Source organism: Giraffa tippelskirchi, chromosome 4 (assembly GCF_054371585.1).
Source record: "Giraffa tippelskirchi isolate mGirTip1 chromosome 4, T2T-mGirTip1v1.2.pri, whole genome shotgun sequence".
Lineage (NCBI taxonomy): Eukaryota > Metazoa > Chordata > Mammalia > Artiodactyla > Giraffidae > Giraffa > Giraffa tippelskirchi.
Window position 1 is genome coordinate 186,556,226 of NC_137278.1, and position 24,509 is coordinate 186,580,734.

Genomic DNA, 24,509 nt, shown 5'->3' on the forward strand with positions numbered 1-24,509 from the left:
GAAGGGAAATGTTGATCTAGGGCAGACACAGTGGGGATTTGTGAGGACAGACTTGATGAACATAGGAGAGAAGAGTTGACAGGATCTATGGTGGACAGAATATGAGTATTGAGAAAGAGAGATGAGACAAATGCAACAGCTAGCTGTATCTGAGTGCATGAACAGTCATAAATAATTCAGGGAGTGAAAGCAATTCTCAGAGGACGGTGAGCTCAATTTGGGATGTGTTGTATTTGAAGCTGTCTACAGAATATCTCTTGATGAGGGTGAAAGAGGAGAGTAAAAAAGCTGCCTTGAAACAACATTAAAAAAACTAAGACCACGGCATCTGGTCCTATCACTTCATGGAAAATAGAAGGGGAAAAAGTGGAAGCAGTAACAGATTTTATATTCTTGGGCTCCAACATCACTGTAGATGGTAACTGCAGCCGTGAAATTAAAAGACGCTTGCTCCTTGGAAGGAAAGCTATGACCAACCTAGACACTGTATTAAAAAGCAGAGACATCACTTTTCTGACAAAGGTCCATCTAGTCAAAGCTATCATTTTTCCAGTAGTCATGTATGGATATGAGAGTTGGATTATAAAGAAGGCTGAGTGCCAAAGAACTGATGCTTTTGAATTGTGGTGCTGGAGAAGACTCTTGAAAGTCCCTCGGACTGCGAGGAGATCCAACCAGTCCATCCTAAAGGAAGTCAGTCCTGAATATTCTTTGGAAGGACTGATGCTTAAGCTGAAACACAAATACTTTGGCCACCTGATGCAAAGAACTGACTCATTTGAAAAGACCCTGATGCTGGGAAAGATTGAAGGCAGGAGGAGAAGCGGGTGGCAGAGGGTGAGATTGTTAGATGGCATCACTGACTCAATAGACATGAATCTGAACAAACTTTGGGAGATAGAGAAGGACAGGGAAGCCTAGCATGCTACACAGTCCATGGGACTGTAAAGAGTCAGACATGACTGAGCAACTAACACTTCCTTTCCCTGTGGTATAAAAGAGTGTGAACTAAAGACACAGACTTAGGCATGAACCTGCAAGATACTGTAAATCAAACCTTAGGAACAAATGAGACCCAGCAATTCCATTGCTGGGTATACAGCCCAGATAAATGAAAACATAGGTTCACACACAAACTTGTACATGAATGTTCAGAGCAGCTCTGTTCTTAATAGCCAAAAGGAAGCAATCTGAATGCATATCAACTAATGAGTGGTATATCTGTGTTGTTGGGGCTTCCCTGATGGCTCAGCAGGTAAAGAATCTGCCTGCAATGCAGGAGACACAGGAGATGCTGGTTCGATCCCTGAGTCAAGCAGCAACTCACTCCACTATTCTTGCCTGGGAAATCCCATTGACAGAAAAGCCTGGCGGGTTATAGTTCAAAGGGCAGCAAAGAGTCAGATGCAACTGAGCCACTAAGCACATTTCTATATTGTAATACTATTCAACAATAAAAAAAATAAGTGAATACTGATATGTGATACAAAGTGGATGAATTTTGAAACATTATGCTAAATGAAAGAATCCAGGTGAGGGTGGGACGTTCTGGGAGAATAGCATTGAAACATGTATATTATCATATGTGAAAAAGAACACCATTCCATGTTCAATGCATGAGACAAAGGCTCAGGGCCGGGGCAATGGGATGACCCAGAGGGATGGGATGGGAAGGGAAGTGGGTGGGGGGTCCAGGAAGGGGAACACATGTAAACCCATGGCTGATTCATGTCAATGTATGGCAAAAACTATTACAATATTGTAAAGTAATTAGCCCCCAACTAAAATAAATAAATTTATTAAAAATAAAAATAAATAAATAAATAAAAAGAAAGAAAGAATCCAGCCACAACAGAACACATACTGTATGATTCCATTTACAAGAAATGTACATCATAGGTGAATCTATAGAGACAGAAAGTATATTAGTAGTTGCTTAGAGTTTGGGACTGGAAAGCAGTAGCTAAAAGTTATGAGATTTCTTCATAAAAATGAAAATGCTCTAAAACTGGTGTTGGTTGAGATTAGTTGTACGTATCTGTGAGAATACTAGAAAACATTGAATTGTATACTTTAAATGAGAGGATTGTATGGTATGTGACATATCTCAATAAAGCTTTAGAGAAATTCTCTCAAGGAGAATATACATACTGAGAATAGCAATGGGCAGCAGACAGAACCCATGGGAACTGTCAGCAGTGGGGACAAGCAGAAGAAAAGGAGTTGGAGAAGAAAACAGAAAAGGGATAACCAAAGAGAGCGTGAAGAGAAACCTAAGCGGGCAATATCAGCAAAGTCAGAGGAGAAGAGTGTTCTGTAGCGGGGAAGTTGCTGTTTAGTCACTAAGTCATGTTGGTCTCCTTTGTGACCCCATGGACTATAGCCTGCCAGGCTCCTCTGTCCATGGGGATTCTCCAGGCAAGAATACTGGAGTGCGTTGCCACTTCCTCCTCCAGACCCAGGGATGGAACCCACATCTCCTGCGTCTCCTGCATTGGCAGGCGGATTGTTCACCACTGAACTCCCTTGGAAGGCCCGTAATAGGGAAGCTGCTGCTGCTGCTGCTGCTGCTAAGTCGCTTCAATCGTGTCCGACTCTGTGCGACCCCATAGACGGCAGCCCACCAGGCTCCGCCGTCCCTGGGATTCTCCAGGCAAGAACACTGGAGTGGGTCGCCATTTCCTTTTCCAGTGCATGAAAGGGAAAAGTGAAAATGAAGTCGCTCAGTCGTGTCTGACTCTTAGCGACCCCATGGACTGTAGCCTACCAGGCTCCTCCGTCCATGGGATTTTCCAGGCAAGAGTACTGGAGTGGGGTGCCATTGCCTTCTCCGGTAATAGGGAAGAGACAGTGCCAAAAACTGCGCAGAGAGGACTAGAATGAAGAGGTATGAAAACCAGTACTGGGTTTGGCAACTAGAAATTAGGAGGTTATCTGACAGCAGTGTGGTGAGGACAAATAAACCAGAATATAGTGCATTTAGGATGAATGGGGGGGACGTCTCCTTCGGTCCAGTGGTTAAGACCTCACTTTCCAATCAGGGAGTGTGGGTTCAATCCCTGGTTGGGGAGCGAAGATCCAACCTACCTCGTGGACAAAAAAACAAAACATGAAACAAGCAATATCATGAAAAATTCAATAAAGACTTTTAAAATGGTTCACATAAAAAAAACTTTAAAAAAATAGAATGAATGGGAAAATAAGTAAAGAAATATACACTAGAACAAGAGCAACATTAACTAAAACAACTCTGCTCTTAGTGCTTAAATTATGAATCACTGTACTAGATTGTATACAGGGAGAGGGAAGAGGTTGAGGGAGACACACGTTGATCGGATCATATAATAATTTGTCTGCATGTCTTAATTTAGATCTGTGCGTGCATGCTAAGTTGCTTCAATCATGTCTGACTCTGCAACCCTATGGACTGTAGCCCTCCAGGCTTCTCTGTCTGTGAGATTCTCCAGGCAAGAATACTGGAGTGGGTTGCCACGTCCTCCTCCAGGGAATCTTCCTGAGCCAGAGAATGGACCTGCGTTACTTACATCTCCTGCATTGGCAGGAGAAATCTTTACTACTAGTGCCACCTGGGAAGCTCTGAACTCAGATCTACTTCACTCTATTCACTGCTTCCAGTCTGCAGCATAGTGTGAAAAAAAAGGAGGCTGACTGGAAGTAATTAAGTTCTATAACATACTATAAACCTATAATAATTGTCATCTTTTAATAACATAGACAATCAGCAAAGCACAGACCAGAAAGAAGTTGAACAGGCATAGTACAATCCTCTCACTGTATGGAGGTGGAAAGTGACTTGTTCAGAGTCATAAAGTTTACTGTTAAAGAGCTAAGACTAGACTCCAGATCTCCTGACTCTGAGCCTGATGTCTTTCCCTGTGACTCACACTGACTTCTTAACACAAACACTGGTTGCAGAACTTGCTTCTAATTTCCTCACCATCTCATAATCCTTAGGTTGAAAATTCTGCTCTAAATTTAGCTGTGTGTAATTAAAATGAGACTAGTTATTAAGGCTTTTAACTTTATTACCTTAATACCTCTTACTTTATTTTGTATATTTATCATCAATTGAAAAAATTCTGAGACGTTTCCATCTATGTCTATACCATGTGAAATTATTTTGTAAAAGCAGATAATTGAACTTTTTTTCATACTGTTGGATGATTTCCATATCTTCTTTCCTTTTCTTATAAGATAAATTCTGTCATAAGGGCTTCCCAGATGGCTAAGAGGTAAAAAAAAATCCACCTGCCAATGCAGGAGACACAAGTTTGATCCCTGGGCCAGGAAGAACCCCTGGAGAAGGAAACGGCAATCCACTCCAGTATTCTTGCCTGGGAAATCCCATGGACAGAGGAGCCTGGCAGTCTACAGTTCATGGGGTCACAAAGAGTTGACTTAGTGACTGAACATGAGCATGAGGTAATTCTGTCCTGACTGTATGTCTCTACATGGAAATCTATGCTGCTGAATACTTGAAACTTTTCTTCAGCTTCCACTTCCAGGATCTGTGCTCCTAAAGTGGCTGATCCCCTCACTTGAGAGGAATCAAGGAAGGTCTCATCTGATAGTCTCCTTCACGTCTCCTACCCCACCTCAGCCACTAAAGACCCTGATAATCATAAATTTATATCCATAAAGCTCTGGCAATGGTCAGACTTGGAAGGTTTTTGTTAAGCTCAGGTGGTTTGGATCTGCCAAGAAAAAGTCTGCATTCATCCTCTTAAAGAAAGGTAGTTGTCTTGTTACAAGGAAACATCTGCTAATCACTAAGTCATCATCTGTTGAGTGTCTAGGATGCTGTGCCAAGATCCAACCTAATCAACCACTTCTTTGGTGTGTGTGTGCTTTATTTTTTGACAACATCTGGATTTTAGTTTTTATTTTGTATTGAGGTATAGCCAATTAACAATGTTGTGATAGCTTCAGGTGGACAGCAAAGGCACTCAGCCATACATATACATATATTCATTTTCCCCCAAACACCCCTCCATCCAGGCTGCCACATCACATTGAGCAGAGTTCCCTGCACTATACAGGAGGTCCTTGTTGGTTATCCATTTTAAGTATATAATGTGTATGCATCCATCCCAAACTTCCTAACTATCCCATCCCCCATTCCCCACCCTCAATCCCCACAATCAGAATTTCCTTCTCTAAGTCCATAAGTCTCTCTTCTGTAACACTGTTTTATTTTTTTTTTATCACCCCATCCACAGATTAGAAGTGGATCTTCAGCTACTGTCTGGAGGGGGAAGTTCCTCCATCTTGCAAAGTGAAACCTACGTTTTCTTATTAGTGCTGCTTTTCTTTTTCATTTTTAACAGCTTGCTTTCCATGTTGCTAAACTTTGTCCCTCACATCCTTTACCCCAAACCCGGAAATCCTACGAACCTAGAGGGTCTACTAATTTCCTCCAGCATAGTGATTCTCACTTGAGGGCAACTGTATCCCTAGAGACCATTTGACAGTATTTGGAAACATTTTTGGTTATCAGAACTGGGAAGGTACCACTGGTACTTAGTGGGTAAAACCCAAAACACTGTTAAATATCCTACAGTGCACAGGGCACCCCCCACAACAAAGACTCATCCCATCCAACATGTCAATAGTGAGAGGTTGAAAAATCCTGTGCTTTGGAGCACGGCCCAGTTTTTCCCACGCAGATGGAGAGTCCGCATTCCCTGTATTTGCATGTATGGGAGTGGTTAGGCTTCAAGTATCTGATGAACCTGATCACTTACAAGCATGAAAAAAGTGAGGAAAATGAAAAAAAAAAATCCTCTGAGCAGAAAGGATGAAAGCCCCAAATCATTAATCACCTTTCATTCATGATTACAAATCACAGAAAGGAGAGAGCCTTTAAGGAAAAAGGAAGGATTTGGTTTGCTGTTTCTCCCCCTACTATTCAGCTTAATGGCTAGTCATTTAGGAAACATATAACAAAAGAGATTTTAAGGCAATATGACATAATGAAGAGGTAGGTGTGAATAAGGTACCAAGTTAATAATATATACTAATGACTGTTTTTAGACAATGGAAAGAAAAATGAATATGTATAATGAGTAGACTCATGGCAACAGTCCATTCCTTTCCTTCCTGATTGTGTTGGATGGAGAATGGCTTGAAATTGCTGTTACATAAACTAGGAGAAAAGTCCTTTAGAACACTGAATGCAAAATAAAAGCAATAGAGGTTTTACAGATCCCAGCAGGCCGGAGAAAGAGAAGACTATTAAAATGTGTGATCCTGGAAGAAAATTGTTTCTGTAATTGACAATAAGCTATTTATCAAGTAATACTTGCTGTGTGTACTTTAATCTCATAGCCTGACACTTACCTGCAGGGTCACTGAGGATGGCTGACTTACATCCCACACTCCTGGAGCGATCATTTCCATGGGAGGCTCACTTTGTAATGTCATGCTGAATAGCACAGACCCGAGAATGGATCTGCTGCAAAAGACAACACATATGGACAAACAGAAGTCATTTCAAGAGGGAAGCTACTATTATTTACAAATTAAAAAAATATATAAACACAATTAGCTATTTCAGTAGCTTCACTCAGTAGTTAGAAGAGAAATAGGATATTCCACAAGTTTAGATACTGATGAATGGTTCGTTTCTAATAATACCACATGCATAGCTATGTCTGTAGATGCCTCCATTTATTTTCCACAAGAGAAAACTGTTTCCACAATGGTTTCTAACAGGTAGCATTTACTCTTAATTTCCAACAATGCTGATTACAAGATGGGACTAAGAATCTCAAGTTTACATTCCTGGAGTTATGACTGCCTTAAATTAATAAAGATGTTAATAACTCTTAAGAATATTTTTTTGCTTCATAGGGTGACTAAATTCCCTGGGCATCTTTAAAGATATGAGCTCTAAATTTACAGAAAGAAAAGATTTAAATTAGCATATGATTTGCAGATCAAAGTAGTTGTGGGACTTCATGGAGGAAGTGGTTCTTTATGCATAAATAGAAAGATTATTCATATTCTGAATATTTAAACCTATGTTGTAAATTACCATAGTAAATGAGAGTGAATACAGGAAAGACTTTAGACAGGAAGAATTCATGGAGAGTTTTAACAGCTTCAATAACATCCAAATTCACAGAGGCTTATAGGAATTAAAAAACAAGCTATACCTGGCTTGTATATATGAATAAGATTATTGGTTAAAATGTTTTAGTGATCACTGAGAACAGTCTTTGATTAACATACCAAATTAAAACTATAGAACTTAAAGTCAACAAGATTAAAGTTTATATAGAATTTTAATTCATTATGCAAGTCTTTGGAAAATAACATAGAATTCTACCTTGCCATTTAGTGGACAAATATGCAAAGTAAGAGGAAAAAAATCCAAATAAAGTTTTCTAAAACCTTAGTTTCTTGAGGCTTGGCTTCTTTAGCTTTCATATTAAAAGATACTATTAGAAAGTATACAAGGAAGTATAATTTTAAGCATTACTGTGCAGATATTTTATATAACCCAAGAATATTCTTTTAGCAGGATGAATTTCTACTCATTTGTATCCCTTTCTTCTATCCTCACCTCATCTGGAAAAACTTGAGTTTTGGTTTTTTTTGTTTGTTTGGTTTTTGGTATAACAATACCAGGGACCAGTATTAGCCAATACGAGCATTAGCAAAAGTAGTGTCAAAGTGTTAGCTGCTCAGTTGCATCTGACTCTATGTGACCCCATGGACTGTAGCCCTTCAGGCTCCTCTGTCCATGGAATTCTCCAGGCAAGAACACTGGAATGGATAGCCATTCCTTTCTTCAGGGGATCTTCCTGACCCAAAGATGGAACCTGGGTCTCCAGAATTGCAGGCCGATTCTTTACTGTCTGAGGGACGAGGCAAGCCCACAGTATATTAGCAAGCTAAAAGTTAACTCGATGGAGATAAAGATTAGAAAATTATTACTGTGATTTTCTCTTTTACCTTTCAGAATATATAACCTTGCCCCAAATGGTCTGAAGCATCCATCTGCTTGGGAAAAGTTTTGGACTAGTTTCAGCCAGAATGCAAAAGAAGAATGCTATAACTGAGCTTGGAGGGCTCAGATGTTAATGTCCTCCACAGTATTTACAGAAAATACACCTATCCATGGCAGAGTAAACAGAGTGTAGGAAGGTGGATGCGGTATACTGGAAGGAGAATGTGGCAAAAGAAAAAGCTACCACTTCCTGGCAATTTGAGTTGGGGGGAAGCAGAAGACAGAGAAAGAGGGGACAGTGTGATCATGGTATCCCAAGTTCCCCTCTTCTGCCCATAGGAAGGCAGATGGGGAGGAGTGTTAGGTAAGTGAGCACAGCCTAATGCTGAAGGCAGAGGGGGCTCCATTTTATGCTCTGTGCTTCAGATCTGAGAAGAAATCATTTCTTGAGCTGATCTTGTACAGACTTGAAGGGTGACCTTCAACACGGGGCCACATGACATAGAGGCCGAAGGAACTCGTGTTCAGCTTTATTGGGTTTTTGGTTTCTTTACAGAAGAGATGGAATCTAGACAGAGCTGAAGATGTCTGTGTGAGAATGTTTCCATAAAGGGAGTCAGGCGATGGGGACACAGGGCTTCTACAATAGGGCATCTGGTTAGACCATCTGAGCTGAGGTCAGCTTGGAGTCCTGTGTGGGTCTATGGTGCCTGCGAGAGCCCGGGACACCCTGGCAGTGTCAGTCAGCTCTAGCCAAGTTGGGAGAGTACCAATCACAGGCTACAACAGATGGAACAAACAACCACCAGCTTAAAAATGCCTTTGATTTGGATATCGTATGTCACTAGGCCAAATAATCTGTTTCTTTTCTGATCCTTTGTATCCAGATTTCCCAGGTGGCGCAGTGGTAAAGAAGCCACTTGTCAATGCAGGAGATGCGGGTTCTATCCCTGGGTTGGGAAGATCCCCTGGAGAAAGAAATGGCAACACACTTCAGTATTCTTGCCTGGAGAATCCCGCAGACAGAGGAGCCTGGCAGACTACAGTCCTTGGGATAGCAAAAGAGTTAGACACAATTCAGTGACTAAACAACTGTCCTCTTAAGGACTTAGGGTGTCAGGAAGCTGAGTGATTGAGCATTTTATCCAAAGGAGGCTGCATAATTCTAAAAGGACCTATTTAGATGATCAAATTGGCTGTTTTTAGTAGTCAATGAAAAATCTGTCCTCTTCCTTTCTTACAGGGTGGGAGCTCATGAGGAAAAGTGTGATATATTAATTGCACTTTTTCTTCACATCTAAGTTGTGTAGTGAGCTATATTTATGGCCCTACTATATTTATACATCTTGGCCATATTTCACTCTGAAAACCTGTGTGATTTAAGCTGATTCCTACAAATAATGAAGAGACTCAAGAATAACTGAGTTATCTGTCATTTGTCTCCTCAGATGGAGTCTGGATCAATCATCACCCTGGCCTTTACCCTGAGTTGTACAGGGCACAGTGAAGTCAGAACTCTTGATTCAAGTATATGTATGAAAGGATGTATCAAGGGATAGGGCATAGAGAGAATGAACTTCTAGTTGTCCAGTTAAGGTTAATATAACACATACTTTAAGACAATTCTAGGGGAAAGGATGTTTGGCACAATTCTTTGGGTTCTCTGTGTGCAGGAAATTACCTAATTTATATTCTGACAAGGGGCCTTTTTCAATACTGTAAGCATGACTGAAGGACTACATTTCCATAGACTTCTGTGAATAGAAAATATGAGGATGAGGAAGATGATCAGTGGAATCAAGAGGTTTAAAGAATGCATTTTAGTGTTGGTGGTCTCAGAAAAAAAGATGAAAATGGAAATTTTAAACATCCAAGTTGGTGGGATTCACCAGTAGGTTTTACAGTATAATGCCATGCAAAGGTTTATGAAGTCAGTTAAAATTAAGCAAACAAAACAAAAACATGATGAAATCAAAACATACCAGAAACAGTTTCATAATTGTGGAAAGAGCGCCGGATTTATACTAGGACATCTGTATCCTGTCTTCATTAGCAAGCCTTAATTTGCTTAATTTCTTTGAGCTTCTGACACAAAATCAGTAGTTTTTGAGTTTTATATTTGTCTTCATATGGCCTTGTGTTTGGGGGAGTAGACTTTAGAAAGGTGATGTTGTGCTGTGCTGTTCTTAGTCACTCAGTCATGTCTGAGTGACTTTACTACCCCATGGACTGTAGCCCACCAGGATCCTCTGTCCATGGGGATTCTCAAAGCAAGAATACTGGAGTGAGTTGCCATGCCCTCCTCTAGGGGATCTTCCCAACCCAGGGATTGAACTCAAGTCTCATGCATTGCAGGGGGATTCTTTACCATCTGAGCCACCAGGGAAGCAGAAAAGTGCTGAGGAGATGGCAAATTGTTGTCCAGTTGTTAAGTCATTTATGACTCTTTGCTACCCCATGCACTATAGCCTGCCAGGTTCCTCTATCCATAGGATTTCCCAGGCAAGAGTACTGAAGTGGGTTGCCATTTCCTCCTCCAGGGGATCTTCCTGAACCAGGGATCAAATCCATGTCTCCTGCATTGACAGGTGGATTCTTTACCACTGAGCCATCAAGGAAGCCCTGGCAAATAGATAGGAATCTAGAATTTCAAATGCCACCCTACCCACCCCACCAACATGTATATGGACTGTTCACTGATCTTATATGTGGAGATTCTGAATAAGATGTCATTAGCAAAGGACTATGCTGATAAAAACATTTCTATCCTTAGTTTAGTTCAGTTCAGTTCAGTTGCTCAGTTGTTTCTGACTCTGCGACCCCATATACTGCAGCATGCCAGACTTCCCTATCCATCACCAACTCCTGGAGCTTACTCAAACTCATGTCTATCGAGTCAGTGCTGCCATTCAAGCATCTCATCCTCTTTTGTCCCCTTCTCTTCCCACCTTCAATCATTCCCAGCATCAGGGTCTTTTCTAATTAGTTAGTTATTTGCATCAGGTGGCCAAAGTGTTGGCATTTCAGCTTCAGCATCAGTCCTTCCAATGAATATTCAGGACTGAATTCCTTTAGGATGGACTGGTTGGATCTCCTTGCAGTCCAAGGGACTCTCAAGAGTATTCTCCAACATCACAGTTCAAAAGCATCTATTCTTCAGTGCTCAGCTTTCTTTATAGCCCAACTCTCACACCCATACATGACTACTGGAAAAACCATAGCTTTGACTAGACGGATCTTTGTTCGCAAAGTAATGTCTCTGCTTTTTAATATGTTGCCTAGGTTTGTCATAGCTTTCCTTCCAAGGAGCAAGCATCTTTTAATTTCATGGCTGCAGTCACCATCTGCAGTGATTTTGGGGCCCCAATAACTAAACTCTCACTCTTTCCATTGCTTCCCCATCTATTTGCCATGAAATTATGGGACCAGATGCCATGATCTTTGTTTTCTGAATGTTGAGCTTTAAGTCAACTTTTTCACTCTCCTCTTTCACCTTCATCAAGAGGCTCTTTAGTTCTTCACTTTCTACCATAAGGGTGGTGTCATCTGCATATTTGAGGTTATTGATATTTCTCCTGGCAATCTTGGTTCCAGCCTGTGCTTCATCCAACCCAGCTTTTCTCATGATGTACTCTGAATATACATTAAATAAGCAGGGTGATAATATACACCCTTGATGTACTTACTCCTTTCCCTATTTGGATCCAGTCTCTGTTCCATGTCCAGTTCTAACTGTTGCTTATTGACCTGCATACAGATTTCTCAGGAGGCAGGTAAAGTGGTCTGGTATTCCCATCTCTTGAGGAATTTTCCTCAGTTTGTTGTGATCCACACAGTCAAAGGCTTTGACATAGTCAATAAAGCAGAAGTAGATGTTTTTCTGGAACTCTCTTGCTTTTTTGATGATCCAACGGATGTTGGCAATTTGATCTCTAGTTCCTCTGCCTTTTTAAAATCCAGCTTGAACATCTGGAAGTTCTCGGTTCACATATTGTTGAAGCCTGGCTTGGAGAATTTTAAGCATTACTTTGCTAGTGTGTGAGATGAGTGCAATTGTTCGGTACTTTGAGCATTCTTTGGGATTGCCTTTCTTTGGTATTAGAATGAACACTGACCTTTTCCAATCCTGTGGCCACTGCTGAGTTTTCCAAATTTGCCTGCATATTGAGTGCAGCACTTTCACACCATCATCTTTTAGGATTTGAAATAGCTCAACTGGAATTCCATCACCTCCACTAGCTTTGTTCATAGTGATACTTCCTAAGGCCCACTTGATTCGCATTCCAGGATGCCTGGCTCTAGGTGAGCGATCACACCATTGTGGTTATCTGGGTCATGAAGACCTTTTTTATACAGTTCTTCTGTATTGTTGGCACCTCTTCTCAGTATCTTTTGCTTCTGTTAAGTCCACATCATTTCTGCTCCTTTACCTGTTAAGTCCATACCGTTTCTATTGTTAAGTGAAAGTGAAGTCGCTCAGTCGTCTCTGACTCTTTGCGACCCCGTGGACTGTAGCCCACCAGGCTCCTCCGTCCATGAGATTCTCCAGGCAATAATACTGGAGTGGGTTGCCATTTCCTCCTCCAGGGGATCTTCCCGACCCAGGGATCGAACCCAGGTCTCCCACATTGCAGGCAGAAGCTTTAACCTCTGACCCACCTTAAGTGTCCTTTAAATTTCAATATCGTACAAATTCCTATGCCTGCAAAAACCAAACAAAAATCTGTAGCACCAGGAGAATAGATGGGCTAGTTGACCCTCTCTGGCCCCCTGTTTCCTCAGACAATTAAAAAAATGGTTAGAATAAATTAACTACTCCCATTTTTAGGTATAGGATTCTATGCATCCATGGTTTGGCATTCTGGAACCAGCACTTTCAGAAGATTTGATCTTATAAAACTCTTTGAGACTCTGACTCTCGTAGATCTAACAGGTTTCATGGCCAGGAATAGAGACAGGATCCCCTTCTGTGCGGATGAGGTTTCCACAGCTCATTCATGAGGTAGGGAGTGGCATCTAAGGGCAGGAAGGGAGGTGGCTTGAAGTAGGAAGATGTGTGGAGAGAAGTCAACCCTCCATTCTGGTTCTTGTTCTATTCCTAAGTAGCCCAGTGACCTCTAGCCAGTCCCTTAACCTCCCTTCATTATAAAGATCTTCATATATAAATAAAATATTTGAATTGAGCTCTGAAAGTCTTTCTCCTAAAGGATGGAAGAATGATAAGGCGTTTTAATCTACTTGTTTTTATTATTTGATTTTAAGGGTATATCTGAAATGACAATACATAGTAAGGTCAGGGTTGGCTACTCAGACAACAGTCTCAGGAATAAAATTGTATTATGATTTACTTAGGCTTCTTTTTAAATTCTACAAAAGAGATTCTCATTTTCCTGCGTTTAAACTCATCTCAGGAACTCTGGAAATACTGATGCCTGGGCTTCTCCACAGACCAATTAAATTAGAATCTTTCGGAACACCTGGCTTTTGGGTTTAGTTTTAAACTTCCCCAGGAGATTCTATTGTTCACTCAGGGTTGAGCATCTCCGCATTGAAGGAGTTTACTGCAATTTAGAAATGCTAAGTAAGGACCACACTATTTGTTTTGAATTTAAGTAGGGAAGGTAGCTCATAGAAATGACTGAGGTGAGAATAACCCTGTCTTACTGCAGTGGAGGCATTGTGAATACAGATGTGGTATAAGCCCTGTCTGCAAAGGAGAGGATTATAAAACTTATGTGGGTAACATTTTACCTTTGTTTTTGAAACATATCTTTTTAATAGGATTGAAAGTGAGTTTGTGTGCTTGAAAATGTTGAACTTTATTTTTATTTGTACATACTCTTGATGCAGCCATAACCAATACATGTGAGTTTAACCTCAGTTGGTTCTCTGAAACCCACCTCTGGGAACCAAAAAGAGATAGAAAGCCTTTAAGTCTGCATATTTTCAGGTTGTGTGTATCGTGGAGAAAATAAAGACATAAATGCTCATTACAGCTCCACACGACTAGGTATGAGCAATTTGAACTGAAATAAATGACAGAACTGATACCAAATGTTTATGGGCAGGGGTCATTCTGTGAAAGGAAATGAAATTAAGTGAGTTATTTGATGTGATCTTGAAATACCTACGTTACATAAACTGGGTTAGAATCTCTGTAACTCAAAGCAATGAACACAGTGGGAGTTATCACATCTCCCCAACTGGCCACGTGATGGATTTCTGATGTCTTAAAAAGATCTAAATTTCTTTACGTTGTTTAGCCCAGGAGAGAGCAGATTTTCTGATTTTCATAAGAAATGATCTTTCGGAAATGCTTTCACAAATGCTTATTGAAATCCTCTTTGAAGTAAGTTGTGTTTCTGTGATGGATCAGCATCCACAATTTTGCCATTTTCCCTTAGGAAAAGTACTTAGTATCAGTCCCAGATGGCATTCCTCAAAGACACCCATTGTCTCTAATCACTTGCATCTAAAATGTCTACCAAAGTTTAAGTGACAGATGACAAAACACCATGGAGGCAGTATTTCACTATCGCAATAAGCATGTAGAAAAAGGCCTTGAAGATTAGTTTGAAAGACAAAAAATATTCCAGACCTTTAATATATTTAACAAGTTTTTGATTACCTGTTATGGACAAAACAGTGTGTTAGAGGTAATAAAATGGATTTTTTTTTCAGTGAATAGCTACAGATGTATTCTACAAACATTTTAGATGTTACAAATACTGCAGATGAAACTTTAAAGAAACTCACTCAGGAGAAGGAAAGGCACCTGTGCAGCTGCTCCCAGTGAAAAAGTAATGAAAGTTCTTAGCCCACAAATCAGATTTTTGAAATATCTGCTAACAGCAGTTGGTATTCCCGTTAGGGTTGAACTGTTTCTTATAGACTTTTGAGATCTTATTTCATTCTAAATCTCCCATAGAGATTGATTTTCTTCCAATTCAGTTTAATAAACAAACCTGTACTGATGATTGCCTATTTATAAGAGGTACCAAGTTAGATGACAGAAATTACAAAGAAAATACATTCCCTGTGTTCACACATGTGGAAACTGGCTATAACATGAAAACAAATAAAAGAGCAACACATATACACACACAAACATGCACACCATGTCATAATTAATCCAATAGAAATGATTTTTAAGATGTATTACAGAGGGCTTTCCTGTAGACCCAGTAGTTAAGACTTGTGCTCCTACAGCAAGGGGCACAAGTTCGATTCCTGGTTGGGGAACTAAAATCCCACATGCCACAAGGTGTGGCCAAAAGCAAAACAAACAAGCAAACAAAACCAAAATATGTATCACAGTTGCTTTGATGATATTTTATTTATACTGACTAAAAGTGGGAAATAAAACCTGATGAAGAATTAATATTGCCAAATCTTTCTAAAAGAGCAGAGGCAGAAACACTCTTTATAATAATATTAAAATAACAACACAGGTTCTAATTCTTCAAAAGTCCTTTTTTTTATAAACAATTTGATTCTAAAGCAAGTTTTGTCAGGGGGAAGTAACTAAGATGTTTTAAAATATTTTTCTTTAATACAACAGAAAATCACATTACTGACTTTCTCAAATATTCTAAGTATTAATAATTCCAAATCCTTATGGTTAAATTGACAGCTACTTTTTCAGTGGCAACTAGTTCTGACAGAACTCCTATTTGGCTTACTTTACTGAAAAATATCGTCTTAAAGTTGACATATATTTTTTCTTGCCAATAAAAGGTCAGTAAACCAATTACACTGAATAATTTTACTTCAGCCAGAATTTCATGACTTACATTGTTGCTAAATGACAGTACTGATCTAAATCATTTTGCATTAGTAATTTCAGAGAAACTGGCTGGTCAGAGAAGGAAAAGAAATTGAGATTGGTCATGCCGATACCTTTTCATGGTAAATGACCCAGTTGACAAGCTGAGCATGAAGCTTGTTTCTAAAGCCATTTCTACACTTTGCTTTTCAGTCCTGCTTTCAACAGTCATGATTTATATTGAGGTAGCTCAATTTTAGAATAAAATGTCTTCTTGATTTTCTCATTATGCCATATACTGAACATTATCTAGTTCCAAGGAGGTTTTATTGGATGGAAGTTTTATTAATCACAAATGATATACTTACTGTTTTGGAAACAGTGGAAAACAAGTCCAGGCCAATAAATCTGCATTGGTTGCATAGGTAATCCCAAACAATTTTATAGTCAGCATGGATTCTCTTGGAAGTGATTTTATTTCAAGAGGAAAATTGATCCTTAAAATAAAAGAAAAAATTAGGTTGGGCTTCGCTGGTAGCTCAGATGGTAAAAAATTTGCCTGCAATGCAGGAAACCCTGGTTTAATTCCTGGGTCAGGAATATTCTGTGGAGAAGGGAATGGCAATCCAACCAGTATTCTTGTCTAGAGAACTCCATGGACAGAGTATGGGGTCACAAAGAGTCAGACACCACTAAGCAACTAACACCTTCACTTTATTGTGTGTCAAGCACTGTTAACCTTTGATCTCATTAATACTCCCAACAACTCTTGGACACTAGGACCCAATTACAATGATGTTTTCATAAATATTTCCTTCTAATACAGTTCTGTGTGACACAAGTATTTTAACTATTTGAGTTGAGGCATTCTCTTAAGTTTTAATGTTTTATCTTGTAAATGCAGAAATATAGCAGAAGTACTAGAGTAATGATATTGATTACTCTATGGTGATTGTTATGATTTTGATACATAAGCTAATTTTTTGAAAATTACAAAAACTTGAGCATCAAGAGAGAATGATTAACATTGTCTTATGGAATGGAGGGAGGGTAGGAAATAACTCATAATGGGTCTTAAAGAGTAGGTTGGCTACAACCAGGTGAATAGTTGGAAAAGAATATTCCAAAAAAGAAAAAAGTGTACAGACAAGGGCATATATGCATGGAGCTGAGGAATGGTGAGTGGCACATTGTAGCTAGAACAAGAAACGTAGTCAAGTTGGTCTCAACCTGAAAGTTACAAAGGATGCAATTAGAAAGATAGGTGGTTGCCAGAATATCTAAGAACTCCGTATGCCAGGCAAAGGAATTTGTGATTTTTTTCCTAATGGCAAAAGGAAACGTTTAAATGAGAGAGCTAAAAGCATAGAGAGTTGTTTATAATTTTAAATGTGAACTATTCTGGGTGATGATGAGATTCCAGGAAATTGGGAGCTGATTGCTGAGATATAATAGACAGTACAATTCCTGGATATGTCAAGGTGAAGAACATCAAACTCAGACCCTGGATGGATTGTAGATATGGGTAAAAAAAGTGGCTAAGGATAAGCACAAGGCTGTTAAAGGTGGAAAAAATTTGAATTTGGGCATCAAATCCATTAATATATATATATAAGATTGCCTAGAAGGTATAAAGATACTGTAAGACTGGGAGGAATACACCTGGGTGGTCGAAGCATCTAAGAAGAAAGGGCTTTGGACAGGAAGTTGAGAGATCTGAGGTTCCTAATGGTGGACAGGAAGAAGGGTACATTTCTTTCCTTTCAGGAGTCATCTTGGCTACATAGAAATGATACAAGAGTCTCAAGAGAAATACAGTGTTTAGGAGAGATAGATTCATGGGTGGCTAGGAAGCATGTGTGGAGAAAGAAACAGCTACCCACTCCAGTATTCTTGCCTGGAGAATCCCATGGACAGATGAGACTGTCAGGCTACAGTCCATTGGGTCACAAAGAGTTGGGCACAACTGAACGACTTTTACTCACCCATTCAGGAAGCATGTGAGAGTTGGACTATGAAAAAAGCTGAATGTGTAAAAATGGATGCTTTCAAATCATGGTGCTGGAGAAGACAGCAAGGAGATCAAACAAGTCAATCCTAAAGGAAATCAAGCCTGGCTATTCACTGGAAGGACTGTTGCTGAAGCTGAGGCCCCAAAACTTTGGCTACCTGATGTGAAGAGCTGGCTCACTGGAAAAGACCCTGATGCCGGGAAAGACTGAAGGCAAAAGGGGAAGAAGGCGGCTGATGATGAGAGGGTTGGATAGCATCACTGACTCAATGGACATGAATTTGAGCAAGCTCCGGGAGCCTGGGAAATCCTATGGACAGAGGATCCTCATGGGCTACAGTCCATGGGGTTGCAAGAGTCAGGCACAACTTAGCGACTAAATCACCACTGGGAGATAGTAGAGGACAGAGGAGCTTGGTGTGCTGCAGTCCATGGGGTTGCAAAGAGGTGGACACGACTTAGTGACTACACAACAACAGCAGGCAGCATTCAGCCTCAGGAATAAGGAACAGTTAATTCAGACCAGTGACCATAACTGATTCTGAGGAAATACACATCTTTCCCCTCAACATGCTATTCTCTGAGATGGAGAGGTCCAGGTCCAGGTGTAAACTCCCATCTACCAAGCAGAAAGACAGACGAGCTATTTTAGAGGTAAGATGGACAACTAATAACTGACTGACAGCATATTGGTGGAGTAGGACACCGATGAATTGAAGATGAACTTCAGGCTCCTAGATCATGTTAGTGGATCCCTTCAACTGGTAGAAAACACAGATAAGGAATTTGGGGTAGGTGACTTATATGTGGCTTATGGCATAGTCGCTGAGTTAATAATAACTCAGAGATGTCAATATGTAAACTACGTGCGGAGACAAGTCAAAGGTTTTGACTCAAATGTTGGCCCTGTGACTAAACAGGTGTTCTTCTTTGAGTGATGAATTTAACCTTTTTAAGCCTTGTTCATCTATAAAAAGGAAAAAATATTACATAACACAATATGTGATAAATGGTAGATTGTATATCAGCAGTATATTCATTATTCCATCAACAATGTAATAACTTATATTAGCCTTTATAAAACAGATGAAATATAATTCTAGTTAAAAGTAAGGGAGGGGACATACATATACCTGTGGCTGACTCATGTTGATATTAGGCAGAAACCAACAAAATATTGTAAAGCAATTATCCTCCAATAAATAAATTTTTTTAAAAGGAAGGAGAGAAAACGAAAGGCTAAGGAAAATTTATTTTTCAATATTAGCAAAATTTAGACTATTGAAAATTAAATTATCACACGTTTAGTTATCCAAAAGTTGTTCTTATCTTTCATTTTCTTTCACAGTTATAATATTCATTCATTGTAATGTGGACATATTTCTCAGCTTAAAAAGAAGCTCTGAAACTCAACATAAAATGTTGATTTTGTGAAATGCACAGTATTTTCTTGAATATTCTCTTTTACCTGTAATTGACTTTCTATTTAGTTTTCATATTTTTGTGTCAGGATGGAAACTATAATTTCACTTTATTTCTCGCATAATCTAGAATGTTCTTTTTCCCATTGAGTCTCTCTTCTTCATGTGTAACTTCACTTATTAGTGAGCTTTTCAAATCAAGAATGACAAAACATTCGATAAGTTACAGTGGATAGTTACTGCCAACCTCCATTTTGTCATTTTTATTAATAAAAATAAATTCTTCCAGAGTAAGAATACATACTTTATAGTTATTTATTCATTTTCTTGAATACATATGGATTTTTAAGCCAGAATAATCTCATAGTCACTGAGAAATCTTTTTTATTAACTTATACATGGCTATTGAAAAATCAAAGGAATGAACTTTACACAAAAAAGGAAGAAAAATATTTTGAGATAATTCAATAAGTGAAATAAGATTGCTTCTCTATATCTACAAACTTCAAATTTTAACCATATGCTTGCCTTACTCTACTATTTAAAAATGAGTAAAAACTAAAATTTTTCTTAAACATTCTTTGCTTCTATATGAGACAGTTTTTCTAAAATCAGAATAACTTTTTGATAGGAAATTTGGAGATTTAAAAAGTTACACTGTGTAGAATTCCCCTATTAATACTGATATAAAATAATGGACCATTGTAAGGACTTTGACTTTTGTCTGAGTGAAAGAGGGAGCCATTTCAGGATTATAAAACAGCAGAGTGGTGTAGCCTGACTTACATTTTGAAAGAGGTTACTTGAGCTGTTGTATGAGAAGGATTATAAAGGTGCAAGAAAAGTAGGGTGACTATTACAAGGCAGTTGTAGGAATACAGAGGAGATATGATGGTGGCCTAGACAAATGAAAGCGACAAGAAATAACACTCTGGATATATTCTGAGGAGAGAGCCAGTAGGATATCTGAGACATGGGTCTGAGAGAAGGAATTTCAGGCTAAGGATCTGATCTAAACAACCCAAACTGGAAATGATCATCCAGGGTGGCCATCCATGGGTAGGACAAATTTGGAGTGTAAGATCAAGAGTTTAGTTTTAAACATGTTGAGTGAATAAGTATGAAGTTTGTGACAGATGCCTGGGTTGGTGATATAAATTTGGGAGTTGCTGGCATACAGATGGCATTTAAAGCTATTTGACTATAAGAGAAAACTAAGGCTATAAATACAGATACAACAGAGGAAGCTTAAGGGCTAAGACTATGAGCAGCCTGGGAAAAGAAAAGGATACGGAGAAGGAATGTCCAGTGAGGGAGGAGGAAAGTTAAAAGAATGTGGGAAACAGCTCCTAATAGATTATGCAAGATGAAGACAGAGAAACAAACATCAGATTCAGCTCTGCAGGCCACTGGTGACTCTAATGATCAATCCCAGTGGAGAAGAGATGATGAAAGCCTGACTGGAGTATGTTTTAGAGCAGGGGAAAAAGCTGAAGAAAGTGAATACAGACAACTCTTTGGAAGGGTTTTGCTGCAAAGTAGAGAGAAAAATGGCATGGCTGCTGTTGAAACAATAAAGCAGAGTTTCTTTTGTTTTTTTTTTTAAGTTTAAGATTAAGAACTATTTACAGAATATAAATATTCAGCCTAAGATTTTATATGTTGTAAGAAAGTATGAAAATCACAGTAAAAACCTCAGCTTTGGAGTCAGAGTGCAACTGAGCACTAGTTCTGCCATTTGCTGGGTGTGGGACCTGGCCAAGTTAATTAAGCTTCATAAACGTCAATATTCCGATCTATAAAATGGAGATGACAATAGCTCTATGCATTTTTGTTATTAAGTGTAGATGAGATAATATGTTTGGGGGGTAAACTCTGATGACTGGAATGCAATAAGCAGTCAAAATCTATGTCACATATTATTAAACAAAGTTTATGTCCTCAGATTTACAGTATAGTAATAAAATATGCAATTACGTGATCCGTGAACTTCCAGATATTCAAGCTGGTTTTAGAAAAGGCAGAGAAACCAGAGATCAAATTGCCAACATCTGGCGGATCATCAAAAAAGCAAGAGAGTTCCAGAAAAACATCTACTTCTGCTTTATTGACTATGCCAAAGCCTTTGACTGTGTGGATCACAACAAACTGTGGAAAATTCTGGAAGAGATGGGAATACCACACCATCTGACCTGTCTCTTGAGAAACCTGTATGCAGGTCAGGAAGCAACAGTTAGAACTGGACATGGAACAACAGACTGGTTCCAAATAGGAAAAGGAGTACATCAAGGCTGTATATTGTCACCCTGCTTATTTAACTTATATGCAGAGTACATCATGAGAAACGCTGGGCTGGAAGAAACACAAGCTGGAATCAAGATTGCCAGGAGAAATATCAATAACCTCAGATATGCAGATGACACCACCCTTATGGAAGAAAGCGAAAAAGAACTAAAGAGCCTCTTGATGAAAGTGAAAGAGGAGAGTGAAAAAGTTGGCTTAAAGCTCAACATTCAGAAAACTAAGATCATGGCATCTGGTCCCATCACCTCATGGGAAATAGATGGGGAAACAGTGGAAACAGTGTCAGACTTTATTTTTTTGGGCTTCAAAATCACTGCTGATGGTGATTGCAGCCATGAAATTAAAAGACGCTTACTCCTTGGAAGGAAGGTTGTGACCAACCTAGATAGCATATTGAAAAACAGAGACATTACTCTGCCAACAAAAGTCCGTCTAGTCAAGGCTATGGTTTTTCCAGTAGTCACGTATGGATGTGAGAGTTCAAAGGTGAAGAAAGCTGAGCACCGAAGAATTGATGCTTTTGAACTGTGGTGATGGAGAAGACTCTTGAGAGTCCCTTGGACTGCAAGAAGATCCAACCAGTCCATCCTAAAGGAGATCAGCCCTGGGTGTTCATTGGAAGGACTGATGTTGAAGCTGAAACTCCAATACTTTGGCCACCTCATGCGAAGAGTTGACTCATTGGAAAAGATCCTAATGCTGGGAAGGATTGGGGGCAGGAGGAGAAGGGGACGACAGAGGATGAGATGGCTGGATGACATCACCGACTCGATGGACATGGGTTTGGGTAAACTCCGGGAGTTGGTGATGGACAGGGAGGCCTGGCGTGGTGTGATTCATGGGGTCACAAAGAGCTGGACACGACTGAGCGACTGAACTGAACTGAACTAAAGGGTATATGTCAATAAGATATATAAAGGATGCTACAGGCCAGGCACCTAGGAAAATGGTAAATAAATATATTTTTAATGAAATAAAATGAAAATAATTCACATGCACACTACTATATTCAAAATGGATAACCAACAAGGACCTATTGTATAACACATAGAACTCTACTCAATGTTATGTGTCAGCTTGGATGGGGGGTAGTTTGGAGGAGAATGGATACATGTATATGTATGGGTGAATCATTTCACCATTCATCTGAAACTACCACAATATTGTGAATCGGCTATATCCCAATACAAAATAAAAAGTTTAAAGTTTGAAAAAAAATAAAGAGATTTGAAGGACCAAAAAAAAAAAAAAAAAAGAATTCTGGGTTAAAGTAACTAACTCTTGGGGGAATCAGAGAAACTCCACAGGAAGGATAACACTGATGAGCTCTTGAAGGACAAGAAGAAAAGTATACCAATGTAGTTATTCCACTAATACTAATAATTTCCATTTCTTTTGAGATTTTTTCTCTGAAATTGATTTTAGAATTAGGAAATTTTTCTCTTGAATTGTTTAAATGATGGCACATATTTGTCAATTGAAAACAACCATGGATAAATTTTAGTTAAGTCAGAAGAAAAGTGAAAAGTCAAGTGAAAGTCACTCAGTCGTGTCCGACACTTTGTGATCCCATGGACTATACAGTCTATGGAATTCTCCATGCCAGAATACTGGAGTGGGTAGACTTTCCCTTCTCCAGGGGATCTTCCTGACCCAGGAATTGAACCAGGGTCTCCTAATTCTAGTAACTGAGCTGGTTAATATATTTTTGAGGAGTCACTTATTATATAAAATTCATTCACTTGCCAAGCCACATTTACTGGACTCTTACTGTGTCTGATGCTGCTTTAGCTGTTAGGGATAAAATTTGAAAATAAAATAAATAAATAAATAAATAAATAAAGATCTTGGTAGGAGTTGATTATCCCAAATTAGATGACATTTTACACAATGCATAGATAGTTACTGTACAAAAACTTGATTGTTTAAATAAATTTTCGATTGGCTTTTGGGGGAAAATAGAGATTACATATGTCATTAGGTGACATCTTTCTTCTTTGTTAAAACTGCAATCTGTCTCCTTCCAACACCAAATAGAGGGTATTCCTTTTATCCACAGTCTAGAAATGATTAATAATTCTCCTTTCCCCAATTTCCCTCTTTGAGCAGCTCAATAATATAGATTGGATATTTATCTAGATTTTTAAAGGTACCTGTAATCTGTTGAACTGAAGTCAGTTACCTAGTATGCTTAGCATATTTACCACATCTCTGAATCATATCAACTGGCTACATTAAAAAAATTATATCTTTCACTTAAAAAGCAGCAGGGTAGAGGGGAGGTGGAAGGAATTCCGGTCTTTATCAGACAAAAAACCTTTCCAGAATAAAGATTAAACTTACGTTTCATTCCAGTTGACCAAGAAAAAAAACAACTTTTTGACGGGAATATTTCTGCAGTTTCTCACTTGGCACAGCTTCTTTCCAGCATATGTAAGCCAACAGGAGAAAGAAAATGCTTTATAGCTAAAAAGAAACAACATTGATTCAATAAGCTGAACACTGTGAAGGAAGCAGTTTTCTATATGGGTCAGTTATTTTATAGTTAAAAGTCAAATGATAAAGTGTTGTTTGCTTGTACAAAGTGTACTTTAAAAATTACGAAGAATTTATGCTTGGTGGCTTCAGCAAAGCAAAATCGCAGAATGGGAAGTCTGAGACCCTTTTTCCCTTGCTGGAGACACCAATTCAACAACAGTACATGGATCAGTTTCCTTTGCAAGAAATCTATAAACAAGTTAAAAGGCTCTTGCACCCAAGTGCAAAACCAGTCACAAAGAAATCAGTAGGAAAATTCATGGCACTCATTTTGCAGAGCCCTTTCTCTGAGCAGAGTGTCATGTGACCAGGAGAGACCTCCCAACTCCTATCTTCTCCCTGGGGTGGGAAAGAGAAAACTGGAACATATGTCTGACATTCAGACTTTTTAGGAGTTTATCTAAGGTACTGGTTTCTCTCTTGCCTGAATCTGAGTGCTGAACAGGAATCAGTGCCAAGTTGGGGGCCTCTGAAAACAAAGGCAGTGAGTGGTCT

The 24,509-nt window shown here is 39.1% G+C and overlaps 1 protein-coding gene across 2 annotated transcripts in view; it reads right to left on the minus strand.

Annotated features, from left to right (window-relative positions):
* PIK3C2G (phosphatidylinositol-4-phosphate 3-kinase catalytic subunit type 2 gamma) overlaps positions 1-24,509 on the minus strand; it is a 387,527-nt gene that overhangs the window by 280,665 nt on the left and 82,353 nt on the right. The window contains exons 11-13 of one of the 2 annotated variants that reach the window (XM_081592336.1): positions 23,820-23,942; positions 16,109-16,237; positions 6,361-6,475 (exon numbers count right to left, since the gene is read on the minus strand). In XM_081592336.1, coding sequence (XP_081448462.1) covers positions 6,361-6,475; positions 16,109-16,237; positions 23,820-23,942 — 367 coding nt within the window. The remainder of the gene's footprint in view (positions 1-6,360; positions 6,476-16,108; positions 16,238-23,819; positions 23,943-24,509) is intronic. The other variant, XM_081592337.1, reaches the window with a different exon arrangement.